This window comes from Atractosteus spatula, chromosome 2 (assembly GCF_055471065.1).
Source record: "Atractosteus spatula isolate fAtrSpa1 chromosome 2, fAtrSpa1.hap1, whole genome shotgun sequence".
Taxonomy (NCBI): Eukaryota; Metazoa; Chordata; class Actinopteri; order Semionotiformes; family Lepisosteidae; genus Atractosteus; species Atractosteus spatula.
The window spans coordinates 54,874,345-54,893,942 of NC_142707.1; the positions used below are offsets into that span (position 1 = coordinate 54,874,345).

A 19,598-nucleotide genomic window follows, 5' to 3' on the forward strand; every position below is an offset into this window, starting at 1 on the left:
CCCTCTTAACAATTAGTACCAGACCCTCTGTGGCCAACATACAGGTAGGATGCTGAATGCAGTTTGCTTCTGAAGAAGGAAAGCATTACTCAATGCAGTGTACTGTATCGCTGAGTTAAATTATTTCACACATCACATGTGATTTTAAAGTGAAGCAGTGTTTTTCCAGGATGAAATTTATCTCAACAGAATGTAAGCATTTTTGTGGCTGTGCCATAGAGCTCCCTCGTACAGGAAAGTTTTTAGTGTGTTTATCAACAAACAAAATAAGGAACTGGAAAAACAACAACTAAATATCAGTAGTAGTAAATATTATACCAGTAGCCCCATAGATGTGTACGTTTGTCTGGCCATCCTTTTCTGACCAGATCTGAATCTGTGGGTTTGCTTTGACTCCGGTTTTCAGAATGTTTTCTCTGTGCAGTTGTTTTCATCTAGGCACAGCACAAAGTCCCACAGTCAGAGTGTTTTTTCCTGTACCATCTGGCACATAGTAGTTTTCTGTTTGCACATTCCCATCACCAGTGTTTTGAAGGTTAAAGAATCTTCATAGTTCATTCTTAATGTCTTCTTGATGTTAGTACAGAATACTTCTTTGTTAGATCTTTAGGGAAAAATTATTTTAATTGAAATGTCACTTTTCAGATACTTTCCAAATGCTTTGTTTTTTACAACTCCCTTTTTTATAATTATGGTCCCTTAAATTGGTTATTTAATTTTTCTCCCCTTTGAGTTTGCTCTTTTAGTCAAACTGTGGCTCATTAGTTTCTACTCTACTTTGGAGCCCACTGTATAACTGTACAGTATATCCAGTAGAGTCAAAATTGTCTCCTGCCTTTGCTCGCAAGTGGCTCATCTGGGAAAGGCACTCATTTTTAAATGCCAGTTTAGCTCTGTGATCCAAAATCCTCGAGTTTGAGACGGGGTCAAGTCACTGCCTGACTGGACCCAAGATTCCCCAAGCAGTAGTGCCCAATTTCCAACACCCCAATGGTAGGGCTAGGATTAGTTGGCTCAGCAATTTCCCAGGTGCCTACAGGCATGGCATGACATCATGAGGATTGTTTCAGAAGCTACAGACAACTGGGAGAGAATTTCTTTTTGTTCTGACCTATAAAGTTAGAACCCTAGCAGCATCTATTCATGCAAATGCAGCAATAATGTTCATTAAATTACATTTTAAAAGTGGTATGCAAATTTAGCATTTCAGATACATCATAATGGAACATCTTTAGGAACATCTGAATTTGTTATTATAATGCACAAAGAAATGCATTGAGCCTCTGAAGAATAATGGGGAGGGGGGTTCTGAAGTGGCTCTGTCAGGAGTATAATTTTAAGCTGTATGATCCAGATGTCAGGTCAAGTAAGAGTCATGTCACTAGCCCAGTGCCACAGTGATTCCCCAAGCTCTGCACAGTAGGCACAGTGCTGCAGGGTGTACGGTTCAGCTGCACAAGTCCCAGCAGTTTCACTTGGTCCCAGTGAAAAGGCGAACCCTATATCCTTCTGAGTGCATGCAGACTCACAGTGACACCAGTGAGAGATGTGCCTCTCCTCCAGTCAGCATTGAGCCTCTTGTATGTTGCTGCAGAGCTTGTAGCACATCTAAAGACATGATGAGATGTTGGCCTGGCTGAATTGGTGAACTGGTCAGAAAGAGTACAGTATGTGCATCTCATTCTCCTAAGTATCGTCAGTGTGAGCTGGGATAGAAAGACACTCGAGGTAATGTGGGGATACAGTCAAATAGAATTGGCATATTTAAAAAACATAATTGCTGCTATTAGCACATACATTCAATGTATGGCACTGATTACAACGTTTATTACTGCTACAGTTCTAGGTTCTTGGCCATTAAATGGAAGATGTAATTAAAACATCTTGTAGTAGGATCACTGGGAGCACTTCATTGGAAACTCAGAAATGTGACCATCTCTTTCTGTTTGCTAATAACATCAAACTTAACACAAAGATTGTAAGAAAATGGGCCTTACTTTGGTTGTTAGTAGTGTGAAGGAAGCTAGGGTATCAGCTTCAACAACATGGCTAAATGGCATGTTCCAGACACCCAAATCTCTTTGTGTAAAGAAGTCATTCCTAGAAATTCACAGGATTTCAAAGTCTTCTTTGTTCAAAACTAAAATGATCAGATCTTTTAGTCTGTCATTTTAAGACATTCCTTTAATCCTGGCAATATTAATGGCTTTTCATTTTTGAACCAGTTCCATAACAGCAATATACTGTATTTTTTGTCTATAATACAGTATGTCTCTATCAACTCCAATAACGCATAATATTCTAGATGAGGTATTACCTGTACTATACAGAAATAGTGTTGCTAATATCCTTGCAGCTTTCAGTAGGTAGAACAAGGCCACCGAGTGTGAACTTATAGCCCCAGAGTCTGTTTGTCCAAGCTGCATTTCTAATTAACATTCCAGAGAAAGACTCTGCTGGTGGTTTTGAGAAATTGTACACCTCTGAAACATCTCCAAAGCTCAGTTTATATTTTCCCTACACAGAAGTTTTCATCACAAAAATACTGGGAAGCGTGCCTATGCCTCTTGATAATGTTTTATGTAAATGCACTGATACTTGCTAAAAGATGACACTATTCCACTTTGTCAAATACTCTATATTCTCCCTTTACTGACATGCATAGTAGAAGAAATGTTAGTGCAGAAAGCGTCCTGGAAGGAATCGATCTCCGAGCAAGAGCCTATTCAGTTACTGAAAGGAATACCTGGTGCCCTGCACAGGCTCCACTGATGAGCAGGAGTACACTGAATTCTAATGCATTAAAATGAAGTGTTGAGTCTCCACTTGGCAGATAGTGTAGGCATGTAACTAATACCTTTGTTTAAGCTGCACCATGATGGCTCAATATTAATTTTAACATTTTATGCCGTGGAGAATGTGGAGTTTTCATATCTATTATTCCTTTCTTCTGGGGGGAGATATTGTTTAGTCAATCAATCAAAGTTTATTTATCAAATGCACAACAATACAGCGTGCAGCTGTAATTGCTGGCAATGAAATGTCATTTCTCCGAATTAACTGGGGGGAGGGGTAAAAATCACAAAATTAAAGTTACAAAATAAGGTTACATAATAATAGTAACAATAGAAATTGAATAAGATAAACTCAGACAAATCACAATATAAATAGAGCTGTTATGTGTCCAGGGTGTATGCAATCAATTATGTCCAAGTAGTGCAGTGTGCCCAATACAGTGAAAACTGTATGTCTATGTAGCCATTACGGTTGCTCTTTGTGTTGATAAATTCTTATGTGAGCTTTGAATAAATGCTCATTGTCAGAGTGTCACACTCCTTTGCTGTGCTGGGCCAGATTTGATTTACACTAAATGTAGTTCAAGTGGACCATACATACCAATTTCAAAATTAATTTATTTGGTAATTTTCTAAATTATCAAAGTACTAGGCACAGCCATATTATAGCAATAATATTTTATTTATAGTGTTTAGCAGATTTGGTGTTTATTTTACAAATAAATATCTCTGTTTCAATTGCAATTGTATATTCACTAGGTGACGGTTTAGCAAAACTTAATTATTACACTCTGAGTATCAGATGTTTGTCACATTCAACACTTTAATGTGAGATGGAGAAATAATTAAAGTTTTTGCACAGTAGAACACGTGGGCTTTGCTAAACTGAATAAAGAAGTTGTAACTAAACTAGATTCCCTTTCCTCTTGTAAGCGTAAATCATTGGTGTTCTTCTCGCTTTCATGAAGACTGTTGAAAGCCATTAGCAAATTAAGAATGACAAGAAATTGGAAAGTAAGCGCACTTCCTACAATTTAGTTGGTCAAGAATTCCATTCATATATTTTATATATCTCATCCACCAGCTTTTTGACAGAATCCAGGATATTGGCTTCAACAGCACAAGTAATTTGTTCAACACAGCCCTAGATATTATCACTGTATTGGGTAAAAAAAATCCTTATACGTACAGTATATACTGTAGCAGCTTTCTGGACACTCCACTCCACCTGGAGCAGCTATAGTGCGCCAGAATGCTCACCACACATCAGCTATCAGTGGGGAGGAGAACAGAGTGATGAAGCCAGTTCAGAGATGGGGATTATCAGGAGGCCATGAATGGTAAAGGCCAATGGGAAATTTGTCCTGGACGACAAAGTAACATTCCTCCTCTTTTCAAAAAACACCCTGCTTTTTAATGACCACAGAGAGTCAAAAGCTCAGTTTTATGTCTCATCCTAAGGACGGTGCCTTTTTTTGCAGTGTAGTATCTCTGTTACTATACTGGGGCATAAGGACCCACACAGACCACAGAGTGAGCCCCCCCTACAGGTCCCACAAATACCTCTTCTAAAACCTTAGTTTTCCCAGGAGGTCTCCATCCAGATACTGGTCAGGCTCACACCTGTTTAGGTTGCTAGTTATGAGTTGCAGGGTGATATAGCTGCTGGCTAGTATTTATTGTATAGTGTTGCTGGGTAGTATTACTATTACACTATTCACATTTCTGTGGCATACTTACTGTTGTTATATGGAATATAGTAAAACAAATAATGAATTGCAAATTATACCTGCAGCTTAACCACCAAATCTAACGCTAAATAAAAGTGTGTGTCTTTAGGTATGCTGTCCTCAGTGTGTGTTTTTAGGTGGAATTAGGACTACTGATCAAGACAGTGGAAACATTTTTATCTATAAATTGTTAGAAAGGTCAGTAAATGACAGTGTAACAGTGAAGTAAGTTCAAAACAGTACCACAGATACTTTCCTGGATTGCATGTAGTTGACAGGGCTTTGATTGAAATACATGGTGTTTGATTGTAGAGATGAGGGCACTTTAAGTAGGACGGTCAAGTACACCACCTTTCTCTTAGGCACTTATATTGGTTAAACTTCCAGAAGTTTCCTTTCCAGGAAATTAAATATGTGAATAATGTGCTTTAGGCCTTAGACAGCCTCTGATTAAATTTCACATGAAGCACATACCACAGTCATGACCTCCATGAGTTTGAAATAGTGTAAAAGTAAGGGCTTTGAGCACATCTATTAAATCATTCTTTATTCTTGGCCATATGCAGTCAGCTTTCTAACCTGTATGGGAAAGCTCTTATAGACCAAGGATCCTCCAGGATCCTCCAGTGAATTCTGTTGTCACTGGCAAAAGAATGTAACAATTAAAGATCCTTCATAAAGATAAATATTCCAAATTAATTGCAGAGTTATTTTTCTAAGTCTGAATTATTGAGCCCTGATATAAATTCCCTGTAGCAGCAAACCATGTATCAGATTCCCACTATACTAATGCTATGCTCTACATAGGACACAGGAACTCCTATAGTTTGACTACCTGCAGGGCCTTCATCCTATAACTTTTTTTGTGTACTTTAATTTAAGAGAACATCTCTTTATACTGTCTGTTGACATCACTGCTGTGTCTTCTGAATTAAAATTTCACTGCTGGTACATTGTAGCAAAGAATGGTATGCCAAAAGGTCATAAATCATGGCTGATTACAAATCTCTTCATAGTTCCTTTTTCCTTCTTCTGGCCCTTAACATTTGTGTTGGCCTCAGACAGCATTTAATAGTAAGTCTCCCAGTTACAGTATCCACAGGGTGCTTTTCGCTCTCAGCCTTCAGCAGACACTGGAAGCAGGAAAAAGGGGGGAAAAAAGAAATATCTAAAATGTCAAAAACGCTCAGTTCATCTTCTCTCATTAGAAGATTTAAGTGGATTATATAGCCCCCAAGGACAAATATTAAAATTAGAGAATATATGTATTTTTAAATTTATTTTTGACTTGCTTTTACCAGTGTGTAGCACATGTAATTGAAAACCACAGCAGGTTATAGAAAATCCTGACACTTCGTGATTGAAATTTCTTGGCTGTCTCTTAACCTACAGTAAGAATTGTGTTGGGGGAAAAGCCTAGTAGCAAGCTTGGTTATATTAGGAAGCCAGCACTACAGTCACTGGGTTTTGGAGTCATAGATTTTGTAGCTTTATCTGCCAGGCTGTATGTCTTGCTGTTTTTACGTACAAATGTCAGTAAAGTCAATTTCCTTTCATAGCCTTTCTGAGCTGTAATAGGTAATATAAATAATATTTTTTAGCTTTGAAAGTGGAAAATTGAAGAAGGATGTCAAAGTCGTTTACCACAGATTGGTCTATAACCTGTAAAGAAAAGCTTTAAAAAAACATAAAATCATGAAAGATAACCTTCAGAAATTGAAGTTCTTGAGTGAGATAGAGAAATGCACCTTTCTTCTCCTTCCATCAGAAAGAAATGATAAAAAAGCTTCCCAAGTATTCTGAACTGCAGGTAACATGATAAAACATGGTTAGAGATTTATACAAGCCAGTAGCCTGCAGAAAACTGCTTCCATTCTAGTCATGAAATGATGTGAGCTGCACTTTTCCCAACCTTTAGTGCTTGATTGTTGATGCAGGTTTGTTTTGACGCCTTAATCCCATCATGCACCACATGACAGACAGCGCCGATCTGAGTAATGAAGAGAAAGCTGTACAGCTTGCTCATGTATCTTTGTGGTGTCAAGACAGGTAATAGGCTGATGACCTATAGGCTTGTGGTAATGTCATCCCTTTAACATATACAAATCCAATTAGTTTGAAAAGCGAGTTACTTGTGCAGCGCTCTCTCTCTCTCTTTGACACTTTAGTCTTGAGAGTTGGAAGGTGCCATTCTACTAGGGAAGTATCCATATTTGTCAGTATGTGTGGGAGAACTGCAGGAGCCCACTTCAGAATACATTATTGAGGTAATGCTCTGTTTAAAGAAATTGTGGTTTAACAAACATTGTGCTTGTGCTGGTGGAAACTACTGGACCAGGAGTCCTAGGGTTGCTTTTTGATATTTTATTAGATTTTCATTTGGAGTTTTACTCCCAGTTCAGAAATGCATCCAGGGCTTGGCTGTCAATATAAGATTATTTATCAACAAGCAGTAAAAATACATTTTTGTGAATTAAATTTAAGTACATCATGCAGCGATTAGGAATCTTGCAGGAAGAATATTGTAGCCCAAATATCGTCCTAAGAAATGGCCTCATCTGTTGTTTTTTCTATAAAAAAGAGAATGTTCTTGAGCTTCAGGATATCAAGATAAGGAGCTAAAAGTTTTAAGCTTATGTACAAAGTGAGGTCTGTTTGTGTATTTATCTGCTGTTACGCATAGTGATTAAAGCTGACATCATGTAGCAACATTGTAGGTAAGAGGATTTTTTCCCCAGGTTTATTTAGATAGCATACAGTATCTCCTTTAAAAAAAACAAAATTACAGTCAGCAGGGGCTACACAGTGGAGAGCTAAAAGTGGTTTTAAGGTCACCATTATATGATTTAATAAAGTCATTCCCTGTGAAGATGTGCAGCTAATAAGCGATGGATAAAGAATAATTTTCGGCAGTGGCGTGGGTTCATTCAGCCATAATTGCACTCTGTTATGACAGAATGACAGATAGCTTGGGGAAGATGTACACAGTGTCCTGGGGTGATTAAAATATTGAAAGACCTTAGCACAAAACAGCAGCACAGTGGTGTGGCTTTACATACACAGTACATGCATCTTGGCTTAGAGTAAAAGGCAGGTTCAGCACTTTGTACATGCAACTTCAGAGGCTCTCAAGGGCATGCACTCTGTTGACTCTGGAATGGTAATAAAACAAAGTGCAAATATGAATTATGTGTTTTTCCACGATGCAGTTGTGTTTATCTTAATCAGAACTGGGCTCTAGCCAGTGCAATGTCTGTGTTTTTTATTCTTATTCTCATTCCAGCTGCAGTAGGTTTTCACAAGGTGAGCTGAGTGCTATTTGTGGGTAGTTGCCTTGCTGGAAGATTAATTTTGGTCTGCTGAGCCAGGTGCAGGCTCTTGTTATCCTCCCTTACAGCTGCTTATAGTTTTATTGATTTTAAAGAAATCTGGAGATTATCAACCTTAAACGTCTCCTTTAAGTGTCATTGGTCTCAGAACCCCTTGGTGAAAGACTAATACTTGTGATTATACTTTTTTTGGTGGTAATATGATATGGAGACTTCAAGAGCAGAAGCTGAAAACAAGCAGAAGCTTTTACTGAGCGATTCCCAACCTTGAGTGACAAGTCCTTATTGCAAATCTCGACCAGCCAACTGTGTATCTTCTGTCAGCGTTAGAATTTCAGATTGGGGAGACTGTATTTGCTCTTCTCAAAGAAACAGATGGATTGGCTTTTTTCTTGCTTAAAGAAGCTGAAATTTCATTTTTTTTAAATAGATTGTGTACTGTCATGCCTGTTGGGCTAAACACAAGTTTTATGTAGTTTTATTTTGTAATATTTTTAATTTGTGCTGGACACATTGTTTACTATTTTAATGAGGTTATCTGACAGTGCAGTACTTTACAATATATCTTAGGGTGTATTATTGATTTTTAAATTATTTTAACCTAGTCCTTAAAAAAAAAGTGAAAAGAAAAGAAACTTTTCCTTGATGTGTTTCTGATATTGCCATCATATAACTAAATCGTTTTTTACCAATGATGCTGATCAATAAGCCTAATCAGCAGAATTTGGTGTCCAAAAACATGGAGTGCCAAGAGGGTAGTGTGGCCAGTCATACCCTTAACATAGGAACGTGACCAGAATTATAATTTAATTGCATCTGGGACCCGCCGGACTGTGTAATGAGTGGCTCATCAGAGGTCTTGTTATAAGCCGTTGTTGCCTTTATTTCCAAGATTTCCCTCTGGATAAATATACATAACAGGGCAAAGAGGATTTACCTTCAGCTTGAGTGTTTGTTTCTCCAGGACTTCTAAGTTGCTTTCACCTCAGCAGCTCTTGGATGTCAGCTGGACTGCCTCTCTAGCAGTCTGTGACCCGTGCGCGTGATCCCTCTCTTTCAGGTACGACACCATCACTAACCAGTGGGAGACCGTGTTGCCCCTGCCGAAGCCTGTGCACTCAGCAGCAGCCACTGTGTGTGGAGGGAAGATCTATGTGTTTGGTGGAGTGAATGATGCTGGGAGATCAGCAGGAGTCCTTCAGTCCTACGTCCCTCAGACCAACACCTGGAGCTTCATTGAGTCACCTATGATAGGTAGGGGAACTTCACTTCTGTTCGGCTTTGAACCAAGGCCTTGCACTCAGATATACTCTGGTCCCAACTGACAATCATCCTAAACTGGCTTGGAGCTGTTAAATGTTGAGTGTATTTTTTATACAGAATTACACATGAACTTTGAATACAGTGCACTTGACTTTCTCCACATTCTTTGTGCTCTCTGGGACTACCAACACAGGCTGGTATTGGAAGGGGAGACTTATTTCTGCCCATTATTTCTCCCTCAAGTAGTTTGTGATGATGTGTTGCTAAGAGCAAAAATGAATCTGAGAACAGTCCCAACTGATTTATCAAGTGGAAATGAAGCGTCGCCTGACAGTTAAACACCAATCTACTTTGTCCATCAAATATGTTTTTTTAGCAAGAAAGGTTTTTTCCCCCCACATTTTGGATGAGAATTATGATTGGTACTTTTGGGAGTACTGTAGTTTTGCTTCTTTGATGCTTCCCCTTGAAAGCTATTTGCTAATCAGTACATAAAGTATCTACAGCTGTTGACCAGGTTAACATTGGTAGACTTTTTCCTGTAGATTAAGCAGTGATCTAAGAAGGAGGAGCATTGTTTCAAAGATATATTTTAAATTGAATACTCTTGTTTATGTAAATGCCAACATTCAGGGTGTTTATTTTTGCTGTTTTGGTTTTGCACTTATCTAACACTTATCACAGGGATAACATCATTACTTTAATCAGCACAGGATATGGATCCCACATGTTTTCATAACATTTATCTTCCAGCACATACAACTAAATACAAATAGAAACCCATTCTGACATTTTTGGTACAAAAATAGCAGTTTCAGTAACAGGCCTATGAAAATGATTTTTAAAAAGCACATGGTGGTACAGTGCTTTTCCTTCCACAGTTGTGTTTGTTTAAAAAGACATCCATTTTGTCATGCTCCGCCAGCCAACCTTGGGCACTGTATGTGTCTCTTTTAATAGGATTTTAGACATAAGAAGCTGGGGAAAATCTTATAATGCCTCATTAATGTGCTGCAGATGGCCAAATAAGATCCTAATCTCGTTGATTATAGTGTGGATGCACCTAGAGAAGTACAGCCTCAGGCTGTTTTTGTTATTTTGCCTTTTCTTCATTGCTTTAGCTTTCTGTTGTCAGTATTGCAAATACAAACAGTTTCTATCATATTTCCTAGCTACTAATAAGAGTTGTAAGTGATATGTATAATGCATGACATTCAGAAGTCACTGAGAAGATTGACTGATATCCACCCATTTACTGACAGCAACCGCTTAGTCCAGCACAAGGTTTTCTGAGACCCAGAGCTTAATCCAGTAGGAAATGCTACACTAGTTTTCCTCATATTGCTAACAAATCCTTGCATACTATGGTTTTTAATTTAGATTTCTTTTAAGGAATGTTTCTCTGCATGTATTAGGTGCTTTGTTTTCTGTAGTCTTATTTCAGATAAAGAAAGAAGATCGTGCAAGACAGAAAATCTCAAAGTTGATTAAACCACTCGTGTGCAAAATGAAGTCATTAATTGCTCAGTTTATTCTATTAAAGCCTGCATTACTCTTGCGCAAAAACGAGGGGCCAATTTCAGCCTTAGTACTGATCAAAGCCTTACAATAACAGTCCCTAATTCTGCTAGGAAACAGATGTCTGTTTCAAAAGAGAGGGAGGCCAGAGTCAGGTGTGTGCTGGAAGTCCTGTAATGCCTTTAAGCACCTCTGGAAGTGTTTGTTGATAGCAGATTGGCACTGCACTGCCAGCAAGGGGAGAAGCAGCAGTGGAGAAGAGCTTTAGAACAAAGACAATTGAAAGCAGAGCTTCCTATCTGCGCTCCACACAAGTGACTTTGAGAATTGACTGGTTAATTATACACCCCAATCTGTGTGTTCAATCAGAGCCAAAGGTGTTGGAGCCATAATGGAAGTTTAGAAGGGAGATAATTGTGCATTGGTACCTGTGTGATAAGACTTCAACACGTTACCACTCAGGCAGCCTTGAGTTTATTTTCAAGTTCGGGAAAGTGGATTAAATTAAATGGACTGAGAAAGGATAGAAATCCAGTCAGTTCATTTAAAGAAGAAATTCCTTGTACTGGAGGATTAAGAGGTTAAACATTTTAATGAAGAAAATTAGATTATGTAGGCGTTGTGCAAACTCATTAAGAGACGCGAGTGGCCTGCTTGCCTGGAGAAATCATTAGGATTCAGAATGGGTATGATGACCTGTTCATTAATGTGTTGACATAGGAATTAAGGGTAAAGATTTTTATACTTCAGTAACATTTCTTACTTTGTCTTAATATGGCGGGGTCACAAGATGGCTTTTGGCAAAACTTTCAAAGTCCTTGGTTTTGCTGTTCCCTGGTGCCTTCAATTGAACCTGGCTCCAGCAAGGATTGAAATATTTTGACCCAGCCTGATGTGTCTAGTCACTTTCAGGAATTAAATTAACTAATAGGTATATTTGTAGAAATAATACCTTAGATTATTAGATTTGTATTTGAAAAGGAATGAAAATATCTTGCTTATATGCTCTGTAGTTATTTTTTTATCAATGATAACTAGTACTTTATTTGAATTAGTAACCTTGATGAATGGTGAATTTTTTACTTTTCATATTATTTAATGTTAATACTCATTTAATTTAATATTAATACTCATAATAAGTGCACTGTAAATGTGCACGTATAATCTTAACTGTGGCTACATGCATTGTGAACTCATAGTTTTTTTTTACATTTTACATACAGTATATAATATGAACATGCTTTAAATTAAATCAAAAATAGATTAAAATACATAAAAATAGACCAAATAGATAAAAAGAGTATTCTAGTTATTAAAATATTGCTTAGAGTTTTATTAAGCATTTGAGAACACTGGAATTAAAGTATATCAGAATTAAGTAAAGGTTTATTCCATGCTGAAAAGAGAAGAGAGGAAACACCACATTTCAGCTGTGGAGCCTTACGCATGTTGATGCAGCTACCTACTTGAACTATACTTGAATTTATAATACTGAAATGTCTTCTACCTTAACCATGTTGAGCATTGCAAGTCAACATAATTAATAATGCAGTCTGTTTTTACAAGTGATTGCAGAATAGACATATTTTGTGAACATATTGGTTGGAAAAACATCTCTCTCGTAGGTCTGAATAATAAGTATTCAGCAGTTGCTTCTAATAATGTTGAGGTTATTTATCACCATGGTCCAGCTGAGCTGTGTACATAAGCAAATTCATTTAGCATGGTCAGAGTGAGAGCTACAGAATTATGTTCCCTGGTAATAAATTCCTCTTATACAGTCATTGACAAAGACTGTGATATAGGTAACCTCTAATGATGGAGTATTTTTTCCAATGCTGTCCATTCTGTAATGGCCTCAATAACTACGTTTCTGAAAAAAATGTGTCGATTAATTGGTTTTGAAAATCCTTTACTACAGAATGTTTATTTGCTTTTTGTTCCTGAATCTAAATCCCACCTGAAGTAAGCTAGTCATCACAGTATTTTAATGAAAAGAGTTATATTTTGGAATTGGGCTCTTTGCAATTCATAACAGGGCAGGTTGAAACATTTCTGTGATTCTTTTTTTGACCCTTTTTTGACCTGCTCTCTATATGCCTTTTATGGTTCAAACAGAATAATGTAATTTGACAGAGAAAAACAATTGAAATAAACAGGCCTTCTTTTGTCCTTGTTAAAAGAAATGATAAAGGAAAAGCACCTGTTGTATGAGTCATTTGCCTTAAAATCCTCATATTTTCAGTTATTAGAATGCCTGAAATGACCTTTATAATATGCATATGCTATATTTCTATTTATGAACCAGAGTGGTCTCAAGTGTAAAAGAGCTGTTGAGTCAACACTGTTGTTATTTAATTATTAATTACTTAGATTAATGATTTACATATTTTCCTGGTTAGTTATTTGTAGGCCAAGAGGAAAGAATCGCATAAAAAATTGTAACATTTAAGATGCAGATAGGATGGCATTGATAATCAATAACAGGGCAGATTAGTTGATCCAGATCATTAGATTAGCATAATTGCAGCATTTACTATTTTTTTAAATAATAAAAACCTTTGCCAAAGCCTGTAAATTGTGTCGAAGGTGTACAGTGTGCAGCAGAAAGTGTCAGGGGCTGTCTATTAAAAGACTTTTCTCTGTGCATGCATGCATGACTTCTCAGACCTTTAAATGTCAATTGATTCATTTATTACTCTGAGTGTGAGTAGCTAAGTATTTACAATATTAATGAATGGTGTGGAAGGCATCATTAAAGTTTTGATATGCACAGATTAAATTGCTTTTAAAAATTCACCAAAATGAAACCCAGATATCAGTTCATAAAACTGCTGAAATTGAATGAAAGCAACATAATTAAGTACAGCCAGATCCCACTTATAACACTTTACAGTCTGTTCATCATGGCTTAATAAGAAAGGCACACTATTTATACACAGAAAGTTGGGGAAAACATGCAGTCCTCCTCACCCAAAAGGTTTCCTGCAGCCCCTAGAAAAGTCCCAGCTGGATGAAAACACACCTCATATTTGTACCAACATCCTCTCGATTACAGGGTGAAACCTGCAATGCTGGCAGTCAGATCTTAACATTTTTAACATACTATACTTTAAACTTTGGAAGAAAAATGGTAATATGCCCATGTTACTTAACGGATCTTGTGTAGGGACGTAACAAATTGAGGGAGAAAAGGACAATAAGGTTTTCACGTAATACAAGCAATATGATTTCAAACCACTTGTTTGAAGTATCATAATGCACTGACAATGATTTGTCCACTAGCAGTACTGGAGATGCAGCACACACCATTGCTGTGATCACATTAAAATATCGCAGCAGCACTTTGGCGCCCTCTTGTAACCACATATTTTTTTCCTCTCATTCAGGTTGAAAAAAAGAGTTCTTGAGTTAATCAATTATACCAAATAAAGTTTTAACACATTTTTGACAGCGTCTCTGCTTTGTGAGTCTCATCTTTGTTTCAGTGTTTTCAATTCTGTTTATAAGTCCCATACAATGTAAAGGAAAGCAATAGGTAGTCTTTCAGTTAACTTTGCAGTTCCACTGAAGTAAGGTGTGTAGTGGCCACTGGCTGGGCACACTCACAAGCTTTTGTGAAAAAGTTCATATCCTACTGGCCCGTTCGGTGTGGGGTGACCTCCTTTTCACTGCATGTATTGCTAAACCTGTTTGTTTGTATATTACACCAATCTTTAAGTCATAAACTGCTTAGAACAGAACAACCTCACGGGTCTCAGTCTGCTGCTTAAATCTCAGGGGGTCGCCAACATGGAGATGGGGAACGTGTTTGTGTTCTGCTCACCACTCGTGACAACGGGGAAAGGGGAGCACAGCATCATCGCCAAGAAAGCTTCTGTGGCAGACAGGGCATTAAACTGAGCATGTCTGTTTTTTTTTGGCCTTTGGACAGATAACAAGTATGCGCCTGCTGTCACCCTGAATGGTTTCATCTTTATCCTCGGAGGAGCGTATGCCAGAGCCACCACCATATATGATCCAGACAAAGGCAATATCAAAGCAGGCCCTAACATGAACCACTCGAGGCAGTTCTGCAGGTAAGGACACAGCCTGCCCTGGAGCCTGCTCACAGGGCTTTCTTCTCTACCAGCATGTGGAACAAGGTAGCAGAGGGGATCTCGCTGCGGAACTTTTAAGAGTCAGACACAATTCAGCATAACTCCCCTGTGATGCTGCACGCAAAGAAAAAAAACTCTTTATGTTCATTTTATGTCAGCCTTGACAGCTACACCTCTTAAAAGCCGACTGGTTTCTCCTCTTGTGTTACCTTTTCTTTAAGACGCAGTGACTGTTTTGTAATGCACAAAGTACAGTGAAGCAGTTTTTTTTTACCGATAAACCCAAATTACATTTAAAAAAAACACCATTTGGTTGATATAATTTCAGAACTGGAAACATTTTTGGTTCTTAGGGCTGCAATTCCAAGCATTTTCCAGGAAGCTACATCTTTTCCCGGGATATTGATTAACTAAAAAGCTATTCTTTTTTTGAAGACTGATGTTCTGTCATTGGAGACAAAGCTTCAGTATATCGCTTGCTTTTGTCACTTTTTTGCCAGTGTTCAGTTTTGACTTTCTAATAGAGTCAAGCTGTGATGAGAATGCATTAATAGCGCATATGGTGTGTTGGTTAAGAAATAACACTCGACTTGTCTGTAACGTGTTGATAAGTAATCCGTAAAATAGACCTGCTTCGACTTGATATCATGTCCTTTTAAATAATGATAAAACTGAAAATTGAGAGAACACATGCTTAAAGTCTCACTGCTCTGGGACAGCATCATCAGAAATTTGGCATGTCTCAATAGGTGTGAAGAGAACTTGGCAATGGATGTTATTTGATTTTTCTGCCAAGTAATTGAATGATTGCGACAAGACTACCGAAGTGTTTACTGGAACTAATCAGTTTTGCAAGGAAGCATAGATGCATTCTGGTGATTATTTGATTATTAAAAAATCTGTTAAATCCAGGAGTTCAAGTGTCTTGTATGACTTTACAGGCTCATAAAGATTTGCTGAAATGCTATAGGCTCTTGCTGATGCCTTCATATATGGATTATATGATTAACTGGTGACAATTTAATTTAAAATCTAATTTTATAGGATGTTTCAGTGCTTTCTTTTATAAAATTAGGGTTGTGAATCTTTAGAATTCAATTCATTCACTATAGGAAAAATTAAGTACGCCCTTACTGCTTCCATAGGAATTAAGAAGGTAATTAGCAGCCAGGTGCTACTAATCAAATGCACTCGATTAGTTGATCATCAAGAAGTGTGACCACCTCTATAATAGCAGAACTTTTGGCAGTTTGGTGGTCTGGAGCATTCAGGTGTGTGTTAACACCATGCCAAGGAAAACAGACATCAGCAATGAACTCAGAGAAGCAATTGTTGCTGCTTATCAATCTGGGAAGGGTTATAAGGCCATTACCAAATAATCTGTAATCCATCATTCTACAGTGCGAAGGATTATTTACAAATGGAGAACATTCAAGGCAGTTGCTAATCTTCCCAGGAGTGGGCGTCCCAGCAAATTCACCCCAAGGTCAGACTGTATAATGCTCAGAGAAATCGCAAAGAACCCAAGAGCTACATCTAGGGATCTACAGGCCTCGGTTAACATGTTAAGTGTTAAAGTTCATGACAGTACTATCAGAAAAAGACTGAACAAGAATGGCTTTCATGGAAGTGTTGCCAGGAGAAAGCCCCTTCTCTCCAAAAAGAACATGGCAACACGGCTTAGGTTTGCAAAGTTGCATCTGAACAAACCACAAGATTTCTGGAACAATGTCCTTTGGACAGATGAGACCAAAGTGGAGATGTTTGGTCATTATGCACAACGCCATGTTTGGCGAAACCAAACATACAGCATATCACCACAAACGCCTCATACAGTACCAACCGTCAAGCATGGTGGTGAAGGGCTGATGATTTGGGCTTGTTTTGCAGCTACAAGACCTGGGCACCTTGCAGTCATCGAGTCGACCATTAACTCCTCTTTATACCAAAGTATTTTAGAGACAAATGTAAGACCATCTGTCCGACAGCTAAAGCTTGGCCGAAACTGGGTCATGCAACAGGACAATGATCCCAAGCACACCAGCAAATCTACAACTGAATGGCTGAAAAAGAAAAGAATAAAGGTGTTGAAATGGCCAAGTATAAGTCCAGACCTCAACCCCATTGAGATGCTGTGGCGGGACCTTAAGAGAGCTGTGCAAAAAAACAAATGCCCTCAAACATCAATGAACTGAAGCAATACTGTAAAGAAGAGTGGGCCAAAATTCCTTCAAAACGATATGAGAGACTGATAAACTCATATAGGAAATGATTACTTCAAGTTATTGCTGCTAAAGGTGGTTCTACAAGCTACTGAATCATTAGGTGTACTTAGTTTTTCACACATGGCTTCCGCATGTTGGCTTATTTTTAGTGGAATCTGTTATGTGTTGTTCGTCACCTGAGGTTATATTTACCTAATTTTAGGACCTGGTAAGGACCAGATGATTTTTTATGTCCTGATATATAAAACCATAGAATTGATGTACTTTCTTTTACACATGACTGTAATACCAGTGCATACTGGGTTGAGTTTGAATGCAGTCAGTGTTCAAAGGTTAGTTTTCCTTGACACCATTTTTCAAGGCAGAAAGTTTATATATATATGCTCTAAAACATTAAAAATAGAATGTAATGTAACAAAAGTAAATTATCATCTTCCTCTTTTACATTCAACGTTTTATTTTCTTTACTGCCCTTTGAATTTAATTTTAATTTAATTTAATTCCATGCTCAAACCATCTCCAGTACCACACCATGTTTACTTCATTTAACTTCATGTTTACTAACCTTTCTGTTATAGAGACAAAAACTGCACTGGGGTACTATTACAGTATAATAATCTGTATAGTCAAATAGATACAGTATATAGCACACAAACATGAAAAATATAAAAGTAAAGTTAAACTGCTCTTGCTTAAATATTCATCTTGTCAGAAATTGTAGATGCTTGTTTTTTTTTTTCCATTTGTTTACCTGGTATTGGAATAGAGCCGACTGATGAATCACAGGAAGTCAAGCTGAGAGGCATTGGGTATTGTAATGGTCAAAAATGTCTCCATATCCTATTAGTCATAAAGACAATAGTTTTATTTGAAAACTTAAAAATAGAACGTTTTTTTTTTCAGAATACAGAGCATGTTGTCACATGTGAATACAGGGTCCCTTCAAAGCCTCAGCAGAATAAGCACCACATTCAGACCCTTGTATCTGAGGGATTGAGTTTCAAAGCTACAGTATGTGTTTTAGATGCTGGATTTTCTGTAAAATCTTTTAGAAAACATTTCATTTCAATTAATGTTGCCCTTTTTGGTAATTTTTTCAGTTATTTGTCTTTGACTTTACGGTTTTCCCTCTTGTGTTTAATGAACTTTCAAATCATGACTTTAATTTAAGGTCTCTTTGGTTTTGTTTTATTCAGCGCTGTGATTCTGGATGGGAAGATTTATGCCACCGGAGGAATAGTCAGCAGTGAAGGGCCAGCTCTTGGAAATATGGAGATTTTTGACCCCTGCACCAACATCTGGACTCTCGTACAAAACATGCCTTGCCCTCTGTTCAGACATGGCTGCGTAGTTATTAAGAAATACATCCAGAGTGGTTGACCCTGCAGGTCTGGAATCTCACAGTGGCCTACTGTCGCGGTGCTGATGTTGAAACCTAAAATGAACACATTGCTATTTTTAAGTACGTGTCTACATTGAATGTAGAAGTTCATCCTCACCGTTCGGTGAAACAGGGCCCAGAGCCCCAGCTATGTAACATAGTGTAACTTATTAAACCTACAAGTGTGTCACTAGATGTTGTAGTGGCACTTGTTGCTATGCTAGGTTGTTGGTTTAATTCAAATGTGGTAGGTTTCTTGCTGGTTTCTCTTCAAGTAGTTTATTTTGCTCATATGCAGGAAGATTTGTACATCTTCCCTGCCTCCTGCTGGTTCGTCTGAGGTAGAAGTTAGCAACAATAATAATAGCAAGGTTATTTGATTTTTCTTTCCTTAAGTTTAAGTAAGTAGTATTGTATTGTATTCCCCCAAAAAACAAATACTGTAACTACACCTCTTTGTTATGAGAAGAAAAAAACACCTTTTGTAATAGGAATGTCCAAGATGGAAGTTCCACTTGCTTTAACCATACACAGGAGCGCACGCGTGGTGGACACCTCTTGTCAGAAGCATTCCTTTTCAGAAAACAAGTGCCGACCCCCCGGGGGGCCGGTGCCACCCAGCCTGGTGACCTTGGAGGGGATACCGGTTGAGAGTGGGCTACAAAGTTTTCCGGCAGGATCCTGGGTACAGACATGCAGGACGCACAGGAACTGCTGCCACAGCCAAAGCACAATATAGACGGCTGAGACTCTGAGGATGAACTCTTCATTTGACTTGATTTTTTAAAATCTTTATTTCTTCCAAGCCTGCAAGTTAAGGGGAGGGGTGCTGGGGAGAAGGGGGGGGGGGTATGATGTGCTCTGTAAATTAAGGAAGTTTCTGAAAAGATGTTTATTTTGAAAAATTCAAAGTGACAATGTATAAATGTTTTTAGTAAAATGGCTAGACAAAGACAAGGAGACTTTATAGCTGTAAATCTGTACCGGACAAAAAATTCAAAAAGAAAAATAATATGAAAGCTGATGGTTATTTTTCATTTCATTCCCACATAACATGACAGCAGGCCTTTGATATTGTACAGCAATATCAGGTAATTGTTTCATGAAGAATATTGCACAACCTACTCTACCAAAAAAGAAGGCAAAGTATTAAAGGAAAACCAGCTCAGATAAAAGAAAAATAGTTCCATTTTGTTAATCTCAGGCCAGCTGAGCTCATTGTACAGCATTTTCCAGTAATGCTTGACTTGTGTTTCT

The 19,598-nt window shown here is 37.9% G+C and overlaps 1 protein-coding gene across 1 annotated transcript in view; it reads left to right on the forward strand.

Moving 5' to 3' along the window:
* The window catches only part of klhl29 (kelch-like family member 29), a 232,166-nt gene extending 212,806 nt beyond the window's left edge, over window positions 1-19,360 (forward strand). Inside the window, exons 12-14 of the mRNA XM_088938566.1 lie at window positions 8,915-9,108; window positions 14,570-14,714; window positions 18,157-19,360. Coding sequence (XP_088794692.1) covers window positions 8,915-9,108; window positions 14,570-14,714; window positions 18,157-18,340 — 523 coding nt within the window. The 3' untranslated portion in view covers window positions 18,341-19,360. The remainder of the gene's footprint in view (window positions 1-8,914; window positions 9,109-14,569; window positions 14,715-18,156) is intronic.
* Window positions 19,361-19,598: the final 238 nt, after the last annotated feature.